Raw genomic sequence first — 19,223 nt, forward strand, 5'->3', positions numbered from 1 at the left:
TCAGGGAGCTCACTTTATAATAGGAGAAACAGCATATATAGAAAGGTTCAACCACAGAACAGTTAGATGGGTCCTGTGCTCCATATGATAAGACCAGTGGGTCCAGATGGCCAATAGTCCCATTTGTTCACAAATATGTAGTTTGATGTACCAGCACATCTTCTTCGATACCATCTTTATTGACAAGACTATATTTGTTTCTGACATTGAATCATTTGACAGCACCAAGCATTTTGGTGCTAAGGACTTTAGTGGCAAGAACTTTCTTTTTTGGGTCCATCAAAGCTAAGGCTGCTGAAAAGGCCAGGGTTGCAGAGGTCTGCATCTCTCCTGGGGTTGCTTCTCGGGAAGAGAGAGTGCAGGAGGAGGGGAAGTCCATGCAGGGCCAGTGGTCTAGGATGTGGTGCTGGTCACTGGGGCTCTTGGTCCGCCTCCTCCAGGGTTGAGGAGAGGTGGTTTTGCTTGGGATTGTTCTGCCTTGCCAAAGTTGAAATGAGATCATTCTTTAACTCAGTTCCACCTTTACCTTTGTGTGCTAAGAGCAGATCCTACTTTATTGCTTTAGAAAAGGCCTGATTCAGCCATGCAGGTACTTCTCCCTTGTAGGCTGTGGCCCTTCCTCCCCACAGTAGGTAATATTCATTAGTTACTATGACAGAAAACAAAACAAAAAATCCCTCCTCCCTGGTGGTGAGCTGGCTGGGGAGAAACCACCCAGAAACTGGCTAGACTAATCCTCGAGAGCAGGCAGACGACCGATCACCAGGCCTGCAGCCAAAGCCTGCCCAGCCTACTTAGACTGGCCATAGCTAGGTGGCACAGGGCAGAGAGCACTGGCCTTGGGCAGAGTCAGGAAGAATGGAATTCAAAGCCAGCCTTAGACACTTACTAGACGTGGAACCACGGACAAGTCACTCTTTGCCTCAGTTTCCTCAACTGTAAAATGGGGGTAATGACAGCACTTGCCTCCCGGGGTTGTTGTGAGGATATCTGCTCTTTGTGACATGCTTTGTCACCTTCAAGAACTAGACAGATGTTAGTCATTATTGTTGTTATCACTGCACGAGCATAGCCTTGGATAAGCCACCTTGGATAAAGATAGGCCACCTCCATGTTCAGGTCACTTCCACAAGCATCTAGGAAGTGCCTCTTATGTGTAGAATCGATTTAAAACATGCATGTATTTCCAGGATACATCATTTCATCCACATGTATATTCTTACTTCTGACAAAGATCATAGCCCTACGATCATACAACAGAAACTGTAACTGGACGCACACAGGACAAGTATTCACACGGTGGTCAGAAGAAGTGATACAAGGACACTCTCAAGGTCTCTCTTAAGAACTTTGGAATTGATTTGTGGCATGGGAGACACTGGTACAGGACTGCCCAGCATGGCGGGCCCACATCAGAGAAGGTGCTGTGCTCTACCAGCAAAGCAGAATTGAGACGGCTCAAAGGAAACATGGGATGAACAAATTTAGAGACTGCACTCCAAATTTCACATGGACCATTTATGCCCAGCCTGTGGTAGAGCATTCTGAGCTCATATTGGTCTGCTTAGCCACAGTCAGACACACTGAACGTCTAGCATACTGACGTCATTTTTGTCCTTTTCAAGAACAAACAGCAACTAACCAACAACGCCCGCTGAGCTGTTGTCCTGGGGGCAGAGAGCTTCCACTGTTCACACTGTAGCTAGTCCTACATAGCTCACCAGCGTGCCAGGAGACCTCCTATCACACCTCCACTCAGATGGTCCAACGGCCCCTTTGCTTCTCACCACGCTGACAGTAGCAAGGAGTCTGCCACCAAGAAAGAGAGCTCCTTCCGTGTAGCTGACACATCACCTCATGTAGGCCTGAGGACTGCCCATAGAAACATGGAGATGCAGTTTCTAAAGGCTGGGTGCCCACATAGGAGACAGTGTGCCTGACTTGAGATGCTGACCATTTCAAAAGTTGCTTCCAGCTTTGGTGACTGGACTAGCTTGTCAAATTTAGTCACCAGAATGAAGTTTTTCTGAATTCTAATAAATTCAATGAGCATTTGTGGTCATGGCTATTAGAAGTTTCAGACTGATATAGTCTGAACAATTGAAAAGAGTAATCATATTATACAGTACATCATGAATGTGTTTTCAATGTAAGCTTTCTATGTAAATTTTTATATTTTTATAACGTGCTAATTTTCTGCTTACAAAGATGACTTGTTTATCTGCCATCAGTATTGGGTTGGAGGTAGGGGTGGAGTTTGTTTTTCTGTGAGAGATAATATGGGCTCTTCATAGACGATTTTATTCTAACCAGTGACACAGAGAAGGGATCTGTGGATCATGGGACAGTAGTTCTCACAATGCAAAACTGGACCTGTATAAACCCATAAAAAAAGATTTAGTTAGTAATACTTAGCAGCTAATGAGGTTTTTTTTTTTTTATATTATTCATCTAAGAAACATTTCATGCCAGTTGGTTGGGATCACTTTGCCTGACAGAGAGAGAAATATAAAGTGTGAGGGCTTAGGGAGTTTGCTTTCTGTTAGGAAGAGAAGACAGAAACAGATTGCCAGACTAAATTCTTTTATGGTCAGTGAATTGGATAGTTGTAAGATTGGCTGTCATGTACTATCCAAGGTCACCAGCTGATGGGTGAGTAGGGATCTGGGGGATTTCAACAGGAAAAGCCATTTGAATTGGGACATGAAGAATGAGGAGAAATCCAAGAGCTAAAGTAAGAAGAGAGAGTCCATTCTAGGCACTGAATCAATGCAGGGAGGCAACAAATGAAGAGTCTGGTCAAAGTATGGAGAGTAATCAACTTTTTCTAGAATCTGGAAGAGAGTAATTGTAAATGAAGGGTGGGCAGATAGGGTGGCAAAAGATTTTGGAGGGTTTCAGATGCCAGGCAAAAGAGGTCAAACTTAACTCAGACAATGGAAAAGCACTAAAGACTTTTGTACTGATGAGAAAGTTATTTTTATGAATGAAAAATAGATTGGAATGGGGGAAAAAACAAAGGAAGGAAGACTTGTTGGGAGACTATTGCAGACTGTCCAGAGCAGTAATAATGACTCTGTTCTAAAGTAGTGGCAGGAGGCATATAAAGGAAATAATCTGATCGCAGTCCATGAACTTGTTATTTTAAAAAAAATATGTTTTGATAAGTATATTTCAATATAATTGGTTTCTTTTGTAATCCTACATAATTTCTTTTAAGAATTTAAAAACAGGGGTGGCTAGGTGGTGCAGTGAATAGAGCACTGGCCCTGGAGTCAGGAGGACCTGAGTTCAAATCCAGCCTCAGACACTTGACACACTTACTAGACATGTAACTTTGGGCAAGTCACTTAACCCCAATTGTCCTCCAAAAAGCAAAAAAAAAAAAAAAAGAATTTAAAAACATTCAAGAAAGGGACCACAGGTTTTGCCAGACTGCCAAAAAGCTGTGAGGGTTTCTGACACAAAGAGATTTTGGTTTTGGAGTTGGGGTTTTTTATCTTTTTTGGTTTCTTCCACCTCTCACTCACTTTGGAGAAAGGGAGGGAAAGAGGAATGAAGGAAGAAAGCAAGGAGAAAAGAGAAGGGAAGAAGGGAGAAAATTATTTTAACATATACATAATTAATGTATATCTGTAATGAGAATGGGAATTTGAAGATCTTCCCTGCCCCTTAATAGACTTAGGGGGGTGGAGGCATCTAGATGGCACAGTGAATAGAGTACCAGCCCTGGAGTCAGGAGGATCTGAGTTCAAATTTGGCCTCAGACACTTAACACAAAACTATCCGTGAAGACCTTCCTTGCTTTGAAAATAAACTCTGCTCGTTAATAGGCTGAATGTAATCACATGGAGCCTGTGATGGGAGGAGTTTGCTGAAGGGAAGCAGAGCCCACAGAAAGCTGGCCAGAGCTAATGAGATGGTAGAGGACAGAGGATGCTCAGTCAAGGAGTCAGATAGGCCTGAGTAGATATTGATCTTGTATTGGTTTATGGGAAGGCTGAGGGATGCTGTGACTCTCAGCGTTATTGTGGCTTCTCAATATCTTTGGTACTCTGATGGAATTGGCTTACTGATTTGGGGATTCGGATTTCTGGTGTCTAAATAAATGCTTCAGTTCTGTCCTCTATCTGGAGAGTTTGGTATATTTTGTGATCCAATGTCATGTGATACTTATAGTCACAGTCTTTATCATGATCGTGGGTGCTATAAATATTGCATTGGTGCTACAATATCTAAACAGATTTCTGAATCTCTCTAAGATTCTCAGGAGTAATAATCAAGAACAAGCTATTTCATCTAAAAAAAAAAACCCTGCCTAAATTAAGGTCTTTATGAAAAAATTCCATATATTATCATTTACTTAAAAATAAATCCATGTTAATTCATCATGGTCAGCATGATGACATCAACACATGAAGCCTCAGTTTCCTCATCTAAAAAATTAGGTGGCTCCAAGGATATATTATGTACACATATAATATATAATACATATATCATATTATAATATAATAAATTCTTTCACTGACCATGGCCAAAACCTATATACTAGATCCTAGAGTTTTATCCTGGTCCTTTTTATCTTCTCCTTCTATACCAGTTCTCTTCTACTTCTCTTGGTGACCTTATCAGGTATCATGATTTTAATTACCATTTCGCAGATCTACCAATCCTGTCTTGACTGTTCTCCTGATCTCCAGTCTCACATCTCCAGCTGCCTTTCAGATATCTCAAACTGGGTGTCTAATGGACATCTTAAACTCAGCATGTCCAAGATGGAATTCACCAATTTTTCCCTCTAAAACCTCCCCTCTTCCTCACTATTCTATTATGGTAGAAGGTAACATAATTCTCCTAGTCTCTCAAGTTTTCAACTTAGATATCATAACATCAGTGTCTTCCTCATCTCCTCTCTTACCCCCCCATATCCAATCAGTTGGCAAGATCTGTCGATTTCACCTTCACAATATCTAATACACTCCCTTCTTCAATATATACCCCCTTCTTGCCTTTGATACTGCTGCCACTTTGGTGCAGACCCTCATCACCTCACACCTGGACTATTGCAGTATCCTGTTTGTGAGTATGCCTTCCTCAAGGCTCTCACCACTCCAGTCCATTCTCCATAGCGATTTTCCTAAAGCCCACGTCCAACCATGTCACCTCCTACTCAGTAACTAACTCCAGTGGCTTCCTATTACTTCAGGATCAAATACAAAATCCTCTTCTTGATATTCAAAGCCATTCTTCCCCTAGCCCCCTCCTACAATTTCGGTCTTCTGCCTTACTCCATACCATGTACTCTTCCATCCAGTAACACTGACCTCCTAGCCATTCCACCAGCAAGACACTGCACTTCTCACGCATTTTCTCGGGGTGTCTTCCGTGCCTGAAATTCTCCTCCCTTATCTCCACTTAACTGGCTTCCTTGCCTTCCAGTTTCAACTAAAATCCCATTTTCTACAGGAAGCCTTTTCTAACCCCTCTTAATCTAGTACCTTCCTCATTCCAAATATTTCCTCTTTTCCTATTTGGGAACATGTATGTGGCGCAGTGGATAGAACACACCAGGTCTGGAATTAGGAAGATCTCAGTGTAAATCTGCCTCCGACACTTGGCTGTACAGCCTTAGGCAAGTCACCTCCTGAACTGTTGACCTCAGTTTCCTCATCTGTAAAATAAGTTGGAGAAGAAGATGGCCAACAACACTCCAGTATCTTTTCCAAGAAAACCCCAAGTGAGAAGAATTGGTCATGACTGGACAACAAATGTTCCTATTTATCCTATTCTACCTATTTGTTTACTTGTTTTCTTCCCCCACCCCCCATTAGATTATGAGATCCTTGAGGGCAAAGTTTTTCTTTTTGCCATTTTTTTGTGCCTGAGGTTCAGGGCTTTACTCATACTCAGTCTGTACACTGAAGCTCTCCACATGACACAAATAAAGTTAAGAACCCCTGATCGAGAGCTAAAAGAACCTTAAAGATCATATCCTTCGAGCCACCTTCCTCATTTTGTAGATGATAAATATGATAATAATAAATGATAATAAATGGAGTTTTTTCATACAGACCCTAATTTGGACAGAGGTTTTTTTTTAGGTGAAATGGCTTCTTTGTTCTTGATTACTACTCCTAAAAATCTTAGAGAGATTCAGAAATCTGTTTAGATATACATTAACTTATTACCTTAAATTACTTTTATGGGGGTGAATGAGGAGAGCAATATTTGTTCTTGGATTCTTCCTTTAAAGGGTTATAATTGTTTCATATTATCTGATTGTCTATCTGTAAGCTATATTTGTTCATTCCAAACTAATTTTTAATTCCTAACTAAAAATGGTGAGCTAAATGGAACTAGAAGATATACAGGTTTGTTTTTATTTTTTGATGAGCTATTTTTATTCTTGGTCAGTAGATAAGCTGTCACATGAAATTAATTTTCTGCCATTATTCATCTCAAAAATGAGTTTTCTGTCTCATCAGTATTATAATTAGACATACTGATAATTAGTGGTGGCCTGAAAGAATACTTTGTTCACTGATAATTTAGTGCATTTCTTTCTGGACCCGCTCACTCATAGGACTCCAGGAAGCCTCAGTCCACTAATAAATTTATCAAGTCCAACTTAAAAGAAGTGGAAAGTCTCCCTTTCTTTCTCTCTCCATGGCCAGTCTGCTAAAACAGATTATTCATGCTTACTTGATTCAGGTAGGCTTTTGCAAGCTTCCCCACTAGGCCTGGGAATGTGGTACATTGAGGCCTATTCAGAGGCTTCTGACATAGACCAGGCTTTTATTGCTTGGTGTTTTATTATAGCCAAATCCTAGTCTCCACCCAGTTTGTTGGCACTCTACTTATTCTTTTGAATCGAGAAAGGTTATCACCTACCTTAATCCCTGCAGCAGCGTGGATTAAGGACACCAATGTGCCCCAGGATTCTCAAAGAGGATCCTGGAAACTTCTTGTTTCTTCTTTTTCGCTGTCTTTACTAAACTCTTTGGGGCCTTAGTGAGGATTTGCATCTGAAATGGGCAACCTGGAGCTTTTCTCAATGAAGACATCAGATCAAAGTTCAGTTAGTCAAGGCCTTTCTAAAACATTAAGGGGGCTTGGACTTATACAAGAAAAAGATGAGCTCTAGCAGAGATTGCAGTAAAAACATTTTGAACTGTAATCCGGATAAAGGATAGATTATAGGCCAAAGAACAGACCCTGTTTAAATTGCTTTCACAACCTTTAGACTAAATAACTTTACAGTTTTTTTATGAAGCATATATTTTAATGTAAAATGTTATTATTTGTCAATGTTTTAATAATAGTTAAATACCAATATAAAATTGCTTTAGGTATCTCTGAAATTAAAGAAAAAATGAAATAAACCATTATTTGCTGAGTTCAGACCAAGAAAGCTAATTCAAAAGATCACACTAAAATATTTCAGAAGAATATTTTAAATAAAGAAACCTAAGTATGTCATCAAGGAGACATGAATATTCCCTTTGCTTCATTTAGAAATCAATTTGACCAAGACTGAATATAGGTTTAAAATTTAATTTTAATTTTTCTGCAATTTAAAAAATTTAGCCATTTTGATTTAATTAAAAAATGATTATCTTTGAGCATTTATGTATTGCAAGTACTTAATGACAATTTTGAAATATTGTTTATTTGTTGGGTTTTAATCTAAATGCCTTAAGTTTTAGTCCACAACTCTGATCAAAGACCTACAGTCTATAAAAGCCTTTTAGCTTCTGAAGTGTTTCCCTCTTTTTGTATGTGTGTTTTGCAGTTAGTCTTTTCTGTGGAAATCAGGGCAATCGTATACTGAAGGGTTCAACCAAACAAGAAACTCTCACAATAATCTTTCTAGAATCCTTCACCAAAGGGAATGCAGACAACTTTAACCTAATGGTATGCTTTTCAAAAACAGGAGCCTCCCTGGCTTAGTTGGGCCACTCAAGATAGTAATCATACAGTTTCATAATTATGGACTAGAAATTAGTCTTGTTACTTCATTGGTATAGGAAGCTCTCAGTCCAAAATTCCCCCTACTACATATAGCCTTAGCAGTTGCTGAGAGGTTAAGGACTTGTCCAAAGTCACACAGAGGTGGGATGCATGCCCAGACCTTCCTGTCCCCTGTGCCACTCCACCTGGTTATTCTTATAATTTTATAACTGATACATATTCAATTCATTGTGATGCAATAAAGTATTGTACAATCTAAAAATACTAAGTGAGGGATTTTAAAATTGTAATCAAGGATCTTGTGAATTTGTTGATGGTGTCTAATGTTTAAAGATACTCAGCTGTGTTCCAACTTAACATCTAAACTTCTTGGGAATAGAGATTATTTCATTCTTTGTACTTTTACAAACTCAATGCCTGGCACATAGTAGGTGATTAACAAATGTCAATTAATTGTTTGATTAGCAAGCTAATGTGACTGCTAAGACTTATAAAAGAAACTATCCTACAATGGCACATAAATTGAGGGGATGCCCATCAGTTGAATACTGGCTGAATGAGCTGTGATATATGGATGTAATGGAATACTGTTGTGCTATTAGAAATGATGAGTAGGCTGATTTCAGAAAAATCTGGAAAGACTTACATGAATTTATGCTGAGTGAAATGAGCAGAACAAGGAAAACATTATACACAGTACAGCAACATTGTGTGATGATCAACTGTGATTGTCTTAGCTCTTTTCAACAATACAGTGATCCAAGACAGTTGGATGGAAAATGCCATCCACATCCAAAGAAAGAACTGACAGAATCTGAATTCAGATCGAAGTATACTATTTTCACTTTCTTTTTTTGTGTGTTTTTTTTTCTTTTTCTCTTTTTTCTCTTATAACACGACTGATGTGGAAATATGTTTAACATGATTGTACATGTATAGTCTATATTAAATTGCTTGCCATCTTGGGAGGGGAGGGAAAATGGAGAGGAGAAAGGGAGAAAAATTTGGAACTCAAAATCTTATAAAAAATGAATGTTGAAAATCATCTTTACATGTAATTGGAAAAAAATAAAATACTATTTAAAATGACATGTAGTCTTTCTCATCAGGCTGGCCCAGGATCATCTTCAAGATTTGGTCACTATTATGATGTGTCAAAAAGGATGCCCCAGGAGATAATGCAGTCAGCAAAAAGGCACAGATTTTTCCTTCCAGAAGAAATTACTTCATATCCTAATGTAGAATCCTGGTAAGTTTATAACTTGCATAAGACCTAAGATTTCAAAGAGTGATATACCAAAGTTTTGCTTTGAAAAGGTCCATAACTTTTAAGTATATATTGCAAAGAGTAAATTTTAATTTTTTTACATTATAAGCAGTCATGGCTGTGTGTACATTTTGTTGTATTTCATTGTACAGTGATTTTTTTTCCTCTTTCAAGTCTTATCACCTTTATCCCTGCTATTATTTTAATTCTCGACAACTGAACATTCTTGATACTAGATATTTACAAGTCCCTGCTGCTTTAATTATCGGTAAATTATGAAATAGCTCTAAATCACTCCCTATTGGTATTCCATATAAATAAGTACTTAATAATGGTAGCTTTCTGATCATGATAGCAATAAAAATGATATAAAATAATACCACATTCTCAATATTTTTATAAAATGCTTTTTTAAAAGAAGACAGACATGCCATGTTATATATAATACCAAGTAGCCATTATTAGACTGAAATAACACTGATGTGGTGAGAAAGGTCAGGTTTTTATTTTTTAAGGCTTTCAGTTCTAACTGGAGTATAAATACAGCAATCTTCATACTTTTGGTATACAGCCAAGAGTATTAGGTGTTCAACTAAATCAGCACCAATATGACACTAATAACTTGTATTTATGTTATTAAATCCATGAAAATTGCAAGATTTTTAGTATTCAGAAATTCATAGGTGTCCAAGTATTTATTTCATTTTTGTGATTTGACTCAAAGGAATTTAGGCTGAGGGATGGATTTTCCCAAGGACCAGAACCAGTTCAAATCCTTAGAAAACTAATTTTTACAATTAGACTAGTAGGTGTCGTAGTTTGTAGGCAGCTAAACAGAAGAGGAAATTTTGAAATGTAGGAAGCTATGTGGCATAATAGATAGAGTGTGGGGCCTGGAGTCCAGAAAACCTGAGCCCAAATCTGGCAGCTGTGTGAAGTTCAGCAGATGTCTTAGCCTCTGTTTGCCTCAACTTCCTCATTCATAAAATGGGAGTAATAGTAGCTCTTACTTCCCAGGCTTGTTGTTTGGGTTAAATACAAGATAATATTTATAAAGGCACTTAGCATAGCTCCTGACTCACAATAGACAACAGCATCAATAATAGTCATAATTAATGAAGTTATTTGGGAACCTGTTTGTTAGGCCATCTCATTTCAGACATGTAGGAATTCGAGTAAAACCTTAATTTATTATAACTAGGATTATTTCAATGGGAAGTTCTTAGGACTCTTTCCAGGCTGTGGTTCCAGACCTGGTGCGCCCCTCATTGATCTTTCTCCTAGACTTATGAAAAAAGCATAGAACCAGGTGTCAGAAGACTTAGGTTCTAGTCTTTCATTTCGTAGCTGTGTAACCTTAAGTAACCTTGAGTTCTGTGAACCTCATTTTCCTCATTTGCAAGATATAAATAGGGATAAACTCACATTTTGTATAGTGCTTCAAGCTTTATATACCACAGTCCTCAAAACAATCCTCAGAGGTGGGTAACTACTACTACTACTAATAGTGCTGGTACAACTGGTGGTAGTAGTGATACTTTCCTTTTTCACATGAGAAAGCTGAGACCCAGAGAAAGTTCTCCAGTCCAGGTTTTCTGCTTATAAGCCAGGTACTGTCCATAGGGTTGTTGGGAGATTCCAGTAAACTGATACATCAGAAAGCACTTTTTACTTAAAAAGCTGAAAGTTTTTACTCTCACTTAACAATGGTAAATCATCATTCTTTTCATCATTATCTTTATCTGCCTCATTTCCCAATGATGATAATAATTGAAAAACAAACAAACAGAATTCAGACTCAGTCATGGCTTCCACAGATTTAACATTTAAATATTTCAGAAGTCTGTGACTTGATTGGTGAGGATTCTCTCCTTACTGAAGCAGATAGCTACTCCTTTGTAACCAATGTGTGGCAGGCTAGTTTTCAGACAGCAGCAGTAATGTCCATCGCCGGACCCATTCTGGATTTTTGGGCAGTCCAGGCATTTGGTAACTATTTGTTGATTGATTGCTTGATTTCCAGCCTGTTGGAAGATCTGCCAGAGTTTGTGCATTCCTAGCATAGCTTTTGAAAGCCTCAGTTTGCCGCTGTGCTGCCAAGGGCAGATTGTAGGAAGTCCTTTTTTCCCAGTGCTGACGAATGACATCTTTTTCTCTCATAACATAGAACTGTATTTTAGAACAAAATAAGTCATTAGAATTTTCCCAAGGACCAGAACCCAAATATGTGAAATGATTATAGCTCTGTGTTTGCTACTAACTTAGAGATGGTTACAAGGATAGTGAAATCTAATCTTTGCTATTTACAAGTTAAATTTGATGTTTTATCTAGGGGATTTTCATCTCTTAATTTGTTTTTTCTTCTTCCATTGACCTACAACCTTCTTGATCATTTTTCACTGACCTGTCTCTTCTTTAACAGAAGTATATTAAGCAGAGAGAATGGAGATTTACAGCTACAGGAAGAAGCAAAAGGAAATCTTCCGTGAGATGAGTAGTGATATGTAGGCAACAAAATGTATTTTATCAGTATTTTAGTCATTGTCTCTACTTATTAATATCTTAGTTTTTAGTGATCTTAAATACTGATAATCAGTTAATTACCTTTTGTGTGCTAAGCAAGCATTAGAGATGAAAAAAAAAAGAATGAAAAAGTCCTTGCCTTCGAAGAGCTTATATTCTGTTGCAAGGTATGATATATACATATAAAAGTACTTACAAAATAAATAGAGGATAATTTCAGTCACTAGTAGCTGGTAGGAAAAAGGAAAGGCATCATAGAGGAAGGAACCCTGGCTTGAGCTATGAAGGAATCCAGCTAATCTAAGAGGTGGGTATGGCATCAAGGCAGATAATGGGATGCCATGTGAGAGGAGCTACCAACAGCCCCCACAGTGTGGGAAAGGGAGGAGTACAGAGTGAGACTGGAAAGGCAGGTGGGTGTCAGTGTGTTGGGAACTTTAAAAGCCAAACAGGAGTTTATAGTAAATCCTACGTATAATAATGAGCTGCTGCCGTGTGTTGGATAGAGACTTAAACCTATGGAGGAAAAATTAGAGAGAGGAGAAAATTGAGATAGGAAGAGCCATTAGGAGGCAATCTCAGTAGTCTAGGGGAGAGTTGCTGGCAGACTGAACTAGGGTGGTGGCTGTGCAAGTGTAGGGATGTAAGCATCTTCCTTTTACTGATAAGAAAACAGATTTATCATTCAGTCTGGAGGGGGGAAATTAATATGAAACCCAAGCTTTGGGGGTATGTGTTTCATCTGGCCCATTTTAAACATTAAATAAATGTAGAGTCGGCCTGCCAACTCTTTGAATAAATTTCTTTAATTTTGGAAATGAGTAGCAATGATAGATTAGGGGATTCTTTTTTTTTTTTTTAAGCAATCAGGGTTAAGTAACTTGCTCAAGGTTACACGGCCAGTTATTTCTGGGTGTGGTGCTAAGTATCTGAGCTCGGATTCGATCCCCAGTCATCCCAACACTGGGGCCTGTGCTCTTACTCACTGAGCCACCTGGCCACCCGTAAGCAATTGGGGTTAAGTAACTTGCTCAAGGTTACATGTCCAGGTGTTTCTGGGTGGGTGCTAAGTGTCTGAGCCTGGATTCGATCCCCAGGTCATCCCGACACTGGGGCTGGTGCTCTTACTCGCTGTGCTACCTGGCCACCCTGAGATTAGGGGTTTCTTATCTCAATATGTATACAGAAGTTAAAATTTTCCTAGTAACTGGAAAGTGGTAACGTACTTTTATTCCCTAATAAAATAACATGTAGTATTTTAAAATAACATTTAAGTACTACCCAAATCCCATTGCAAAAATAGCCAAAGGGCTATGTGCAGAAAATAAAACCTAGTGAAACATCCACAGAAAAGGTAATTGAAGTTTTTCAATAAATATAGTACAGATTTATCTACTAAAAAGTCTGTAAAATTTTTCTTTTCCTTAAAAGAACAATTTTTGAGAAAATGACAACGTTAAGGAATTGTTTCCTTGAGGCCATAAAATACACTATGAAATTAAAATATAAAATAATGTATAACTGCATTAAAAAATAAAGTAGGATAAAACTGTTTTCAGTCATTATGAAAAACAAGTGCTAGTGCTACAGAAAATATTTGATATTTATTGATTCTATACAGACACAGTTCTTTAAATCTAAAATCTTACATTAAAAATGTTTATAGAGAGCTTTCATTGTTCTGCAAAGTAATAGTTCAAAGTAGAAGAAGAAGACTCATAGATTTTCATTAACAAGGCAGTGTTTCATTTTAGGGCATTTAATTGATCATTCATTTATTTCTTATTAAACTTAAATGCTTAATTAAATGTAATTAAACTTTAAACATGTAATTAAATTAATTTCGAAAATGGCTGCTCTACCATATGAGATTTATTTTAATTTATGAAAAGTGTGTGCTCATTTCACCAAAAGGAACTTCACTGGTTCATTTCAAAAAGAACAATGCCATGCTCTATAGATGTCCACATTTTTCATAATTTAGACTGCAGCCACTGTCCTCGAGAACATACTGTACAACTTCACCTTTTTGGAAGGAGCTGTTCAATGTTCTAGGAGGGGATTGGACAGCTGACCTATCAGATCTCTTCAAGTTCTAAATTTTTTAATCTGTGTATAAATTGTGGGCAGCTAGGTGGCACAGTGACCAGAGTGCTGGGACTAGAGTCAGGAAGATTCATCTTCATGAGTTCAAATCAGGCCTCAGATACTTGCTAGCCATGTGACCCTAAGCAAGTCACTTCACCCTGTTTGCCTCAGTCTCCTTGTCTGTAAAATGAGCTGAAGAAGGAAATGGCAAACCAGTCCAGTATTTTTGCCAAGAAAACCCCAAATGCAGTCACAGTCAGACACAACTGAAATGACTGAACAACAACAAATGTAAATATCGGGACTTTTCTGAGTGAGGGAAAAAATTGAAATTTGCCATAAATATGCATGTTTTTCTGTGAAATAAGTCTGCACATTTAGACCAGCCTATCAGATTGAAACCTGAGTAAAAGGAACAGTGCTTGACCATACAAGATGTTTTCAGTCATGAGTCATCATCTTAAAAACAGTAGGAGTTAGGGAAGTAGAGGGAAGGGGAAAATTGTTCTAAGCACAGGAAATGGTTTGAACAAAGCAGGGAGCTGTTATTACTCAAGAAAACTCTGGGGTGAAAGTATGATTTAAGTACTTTGTGAATTATCCCTGAAAAAAAAAAATGATCCCAAACTGGTTCTTTCCTTGCCTACTTTTTGTTTGTTTGTTTTACTTGACCATCATGTAGCAGAACCACCTGAAACAAAATCAACTATTTTAATAACTGTGGCAGAACTGATTGACCAAAAATTTTGATCAGTTTAATTTGCCTTGGCCATTTTACATAAATCTGTGAATATTTTGCTCTGTTTATTTTTTCTTAGTTGACATACACTACAATTAATTCAACCTTTAGACTAGTCAGGTAAGAAAAGATTAAATAGAACAAGCAGAGGGTGGAAGCTAGACTGTAGAGACTTAAGAAGAGAGGGAAGAAATGGGTGGCATCTATTGCAGATGGCCTTCTGGAAGAGTTGAGCCAAAAAAGTCAAGAGAGATATGGAACAATAGTTAGCAGGGACGGATGGATCGAATGAAGGTTTTTTGAGGATGGGGAAACATGGATATGTTTATAGGCAATAGAGAGACAGACAGTAGATAGGAAGAGATATAATGAGTTAATTGGGGAGGTATAAAAGGTTTGCCTCGCAGGAGTGTGGGCCCGTTTGGCATGATAAAACATAATTGTCCCAGTAAGGACAATTGTGTGATTTTTCTCCACCTATATTCAGCTGCATGCGGGTGACAGCAAAATCACTGGATGGTGGGAATAATCCAAGGCCAAGGCTTGGCAGGGGGCAAAGGACTCAAAAGAAGAGGATGGTGTATAGTGGTTCACTAAGAGGTCGATGAGTAAAGGGGAGAGTGTAGCTAGTATATGGATGATGGCTTGGGAGAAACCTGAAAAGTCAAGGGGTTAGAGTTCATAGCGTCAATGAAAAGCAGGATTTGGTATTGGAACACAGAGGAAGAAGCTGAATTCCAATTGATTGTGATAAGCTAAGGGAGCTTGAGAACTTAGCAGCATAAAAGTAGTGCATTTGTGGCAGAAGGCAAGATCAAGTATAACAAAAGTACTCCTAGGGTGATACAGGTGAATCATGTAGACCTCCAGAGGAAGAATCATTGAGTATTTGATGATAGAGAAATGGTATAAATTAGCATTGGAAGCAAAACAAATGCTTCCCCTTCCTCTTAACCATAAGAGTCGGAGGAAATGAAAGAACACCTTCCAACAGAAAGGGTCACCTCATATTTTATAGATAAAATTGAGGTCATTTGCTAAGAACTTTCTCATCTCCTATAACTCAGATGGCCATCTGCCACTTTCTCCACCATCATCCCTATCTTGAATGATAAAGTGGCCTTCCTGCTTGCCAAGGCTAACTCTTCTACCTGTTCAAGTGATCCCATTCCATTCTGTCTCCCCCAACAGATTGCCCCCTGTGATAGTAATGGAACATAAAGATCCCCCTGTATTGGCTTGGTTTTCAAATTGATTGTGTTAAAACCCAGAGCTTGTTAATCCCACCTGTGGGATGGACTTGTTGACTTGAAAAGAGAGTCCTGAACTGGGAGGAGCTGGTGAAGTAGATTTGGAGAGACAAGAGAGAGGCAGAAGAACTTTTTGGAAGCAGCACCTCGTGGAGGCAGAGAGAGAGACTGAGAGAATTGCTGGGGGCCACTTTGAATTGCCCTGGACTTTTGAGACCTGCCCCCTGAGCTCCCAAGGACTGAGGAGACATGGCTGTTTTGCTGGTATTTTGTCTGTCTGTTTTGATGTTGTTTTGCCAGATTTGTCCACTGGTGAAAGACAGTCCTGTTGTTGAAGAAGTCTTGGAACCTGGCTATTGGCTAAGAGCTCCTGAGACTGTCCTGCAGACAGAGAGTGAATACTGTCCACTGGTGAAGGACAGTGCTATTGTTGCAGGGGTCTGGAGACTGTCCTGCAGACAGAGTGAATACTGTCCACTGGTGAAGGACAATGCTGTTGTTTCAGGGGTCTGGGAACTTTTCTGTTGGTTCAGAAGCCCTGAAGAAGGATTTTCTTGTTGTATGTTTACAGAAATCCTGGGAGAGGGTTTTGCTAATGTTTTCAGGGGTTCTAGGACTGTTCTACAGACAGAGGATGAATTAATGAAGGGACTGGCAATGTATCTTGTGGCCTTGCTAAGCCTTGTCTCCCCAGGAACTAAGATTGCTGAGAACTTGCCTCCTGTCAAGATGAAGAAAAGACCTCCATTTTGGTATTAAGTGCTGTGCTTAAACTTGATGTAACTCTGGGGTAGATTCAATTGTGATCCAGGGGTGGGGAACTTTTGACCTTTTTGTGTTCTATGGTTGAACAAATGAATGTACTTTATTTAGATTGGAAACTAATCTCCATTTGAAAAGAGGGGCTTTGTGGTGGACTAAATGAAGGTACAGCCTAGGGGTGGAGTAGTATTTAGAACAGGGACTTTGTAATTGATTGAATGATTGGAAGGTCCTGGGGTGGGGTAGTACTTGGAGATTATTTAATCACACTTAGTAAATGCTGTATTTTGAACGTTGTCATGTTTTGATCTTCTCTGTTCTTGGTTTGTCACTGAATAAAATGGAGAGCACCTATGCTGGTATTTTGAACCTTGGGAAGTTGCCTTTCCTTGGCATTACATTACACCCCCTCTCTCTGTCATCCCTCCTCTCTCACTTATTTTCAGTCTCATCCTGTCTACTGTCTCCTTTCCTACTGTCTACAAACATGCCCATGTCTTCCCTATCCTGTAAAACCTTCCCCTGATCCTTCTGTCCCCACTAATTGTCCTATATCTCTTCTGCCTTTTGTGACTAAACTCCTCAAAAAGATCTTCTTTAATAGATACCTACACTTCTCTCCTCTCACTTTCTTCTTAATCCTTACAATTTGGCTTGTAGCCTAATCATTCCTTGGAAACTGCTCTCTCCAAAGTATAATGATTTCTTAGTTACCAGATCCAATGGCCTTTTCTGTTTCCTCTGTCTCCTTGAATTCTTTCAGCCTTTGTCACTGATGATCCCTCTCTCTTTCTTGATACTCTTTGCTCTCAAGCTTTTGGGGACACTACTTTCTTCTGGTTCTCCCTGCACCTCTCTGATTTCTCTTTCTCACTCTCCTTTGCTGACTGATCTTCCATATCATGCCCTCTAAACATAGGTGTCCCTCGGAGCTGTGTCCTAGGCCCTCTTCTCTTCTCCCTCTATACTACTTCACTTGGTGTTCTCCTTAGCTCCCATGGATTTCATGACCATGCTGCCTGGACCAGAGGCACTGAGACTAGATGACAGAACCAGTACAGATGCACTGGTTTGTCATGTTCCATTCATCCACAAAACCTAGCCTCCACTTGACTGGTCCAGATTCATAATCTGCTCCAGATTAATGAATAGAATTAAGGACATGCATTTTAGAGTATCTCACTTAGATGTGGCATCCTCAGCTGTGCTTCTGCCACTTGATCAGCCATGTATTCCTCGTACCTTAAGAGAAAAGGAGCCATTAATGGAGTGGTGATAGTAGCAGCAACTAAGACATTATCGTCAGCAGATATTTATTCAGTATGTACTGTGTGCCAGACTTGGTCTCTGTCACCAGAGTAGTGACAGTGTCAGAGATTAGGGGGAGTATTCAAGAGAAGTTGCAAAGACAAAATCAAAAGTAAGTGTCTGGGATATTTACACTCATGCCTTTGGAACTGATTGTGTGACATGGGAGACACTGGCATAGGAACGCTCAGCATGACATGCCCACGTCAGAGAAGGTGCTGTGCAAAGCAGAATTGAAACAGCTCAAAGGAAATGTAGGATCCACATATTTAGAGAATCCACCCCAAATGTTCACACGGACTATTGGTGCCTGACCTGTATTAGAGCATTCTAAGTTCATATCGATCTGATCAGCCACAGCCAGACACATTGAAACTTGACTGTAGCATAGTGATACCATTTTTGTCCTTTTCTAGAATGAAGGACAACAGCCAACCAGGTATGCCTTAGTTTTTCCCTTTGGAGCCAAACAGAAAAAGTTTAATTCCTTCAGATACCTGAAGACATTTATCATGTTCTCCCTTTATTTTCTCTTCTCCATTTCCTTAGACTGACTGTCATCTGGCACAAACTCAAGACCTTTCGCCCTCCTGGGTATGTTTCTTAGGTACTTGTCAAATATGGCATCCTGCTCTAAACATAGACTCCAGATATGGTCTGACTTGAGTAGGTGTCAGTAGTGCTGTCACTTTCTTCTGGACACTGAGGTTCTTTTAAGGCAGGCTAATATTACCTTGTCAAGTTTGTTTGGCTACCATAGCATTGGTGATGCATACTAAGTTTGCACTAAAATATCTAGGTCTTTGCCACATGAAGAAATGTTTCCATTCATCACAGTTGACTATGGAAAGAGGCCTGAACCAGAAGAAAAAGAACTGAATTCAGTCTCTGTCCTTGATATTGATTTAGTCACTGACCCAGACTCCCAGATAGTTCATCACTTCCTGTGCTCTGGCCTCCTTATCTATAAAAACTTGCCTGCCTACTGTACACTCTTGTTGATTAGTTGGGCTCATATATGGAAAGGTACCTCGTACACTGGCTTCTGGCCTCACTTTCAGTGTCCTTGTTATATTTGTTCCTCAAGAGGATGAATCTATAGTTATGCAGGTCGATACCACAGGTTGAGAAATCCCCTGTAGAAGGAAGAGGGATTAGTGGTTCTCATTTTTTGTAAACATCCTTTCTGGACAACTGTGGGTGAAATAAACACTCGATTTTTTTTCCCCTTAGATTTTATAACTGAAGGCAAACTATACTTTATCTAGTTGAGAACTTGCCAAAATATTAATGGAACCTTGCTTTATAATGTATA

The 19,223-nt window shown here is 39.1% G+C and overlaps 1 protein-coding gene across 2 annotated transcripts in view; it reads left to right on the forward strand.

Annotated features, from left to right (window-relative positions):
- The window catches only part of ELP4 (elongator acetyltransferase complex subunit 4), a 249,116-nt gene that overhangs the window by 44,499 nt on the left and 185,394 nt on the right, over positions 1-19,223 (forward strand). For both annotated transcript variants that reach the window (XM_069091355.1, XM_069091357.1), the window contains exon 5: positions 9,081-9,220. In XM_069091355.1, coding sequence (XP_068947456.1) covers positions 9,081-9,220 — 140 coding nt within the window. The remainder of the gene's footprint in view (positions 1-9,080; positions 9,221-19,223) is intronic.

This window comes from Petaurus breviceps, unplaced genomic scaffold (genome assembly GCF_028583685.1).
Source record: "Petaurus breviceps papuanus isolate PSGF00001 unplaced genomic scaffold, PetGlider_PUasm1.0 188, whole genome shotgun sequence".
NCBI classification, from domain to species: domain Eukaryota; kingdom Metazoa; phylum Chordata; class Mammalia; order Diprotodontia; family Petauridae; genus Petaurus; species Petaurus breviceps.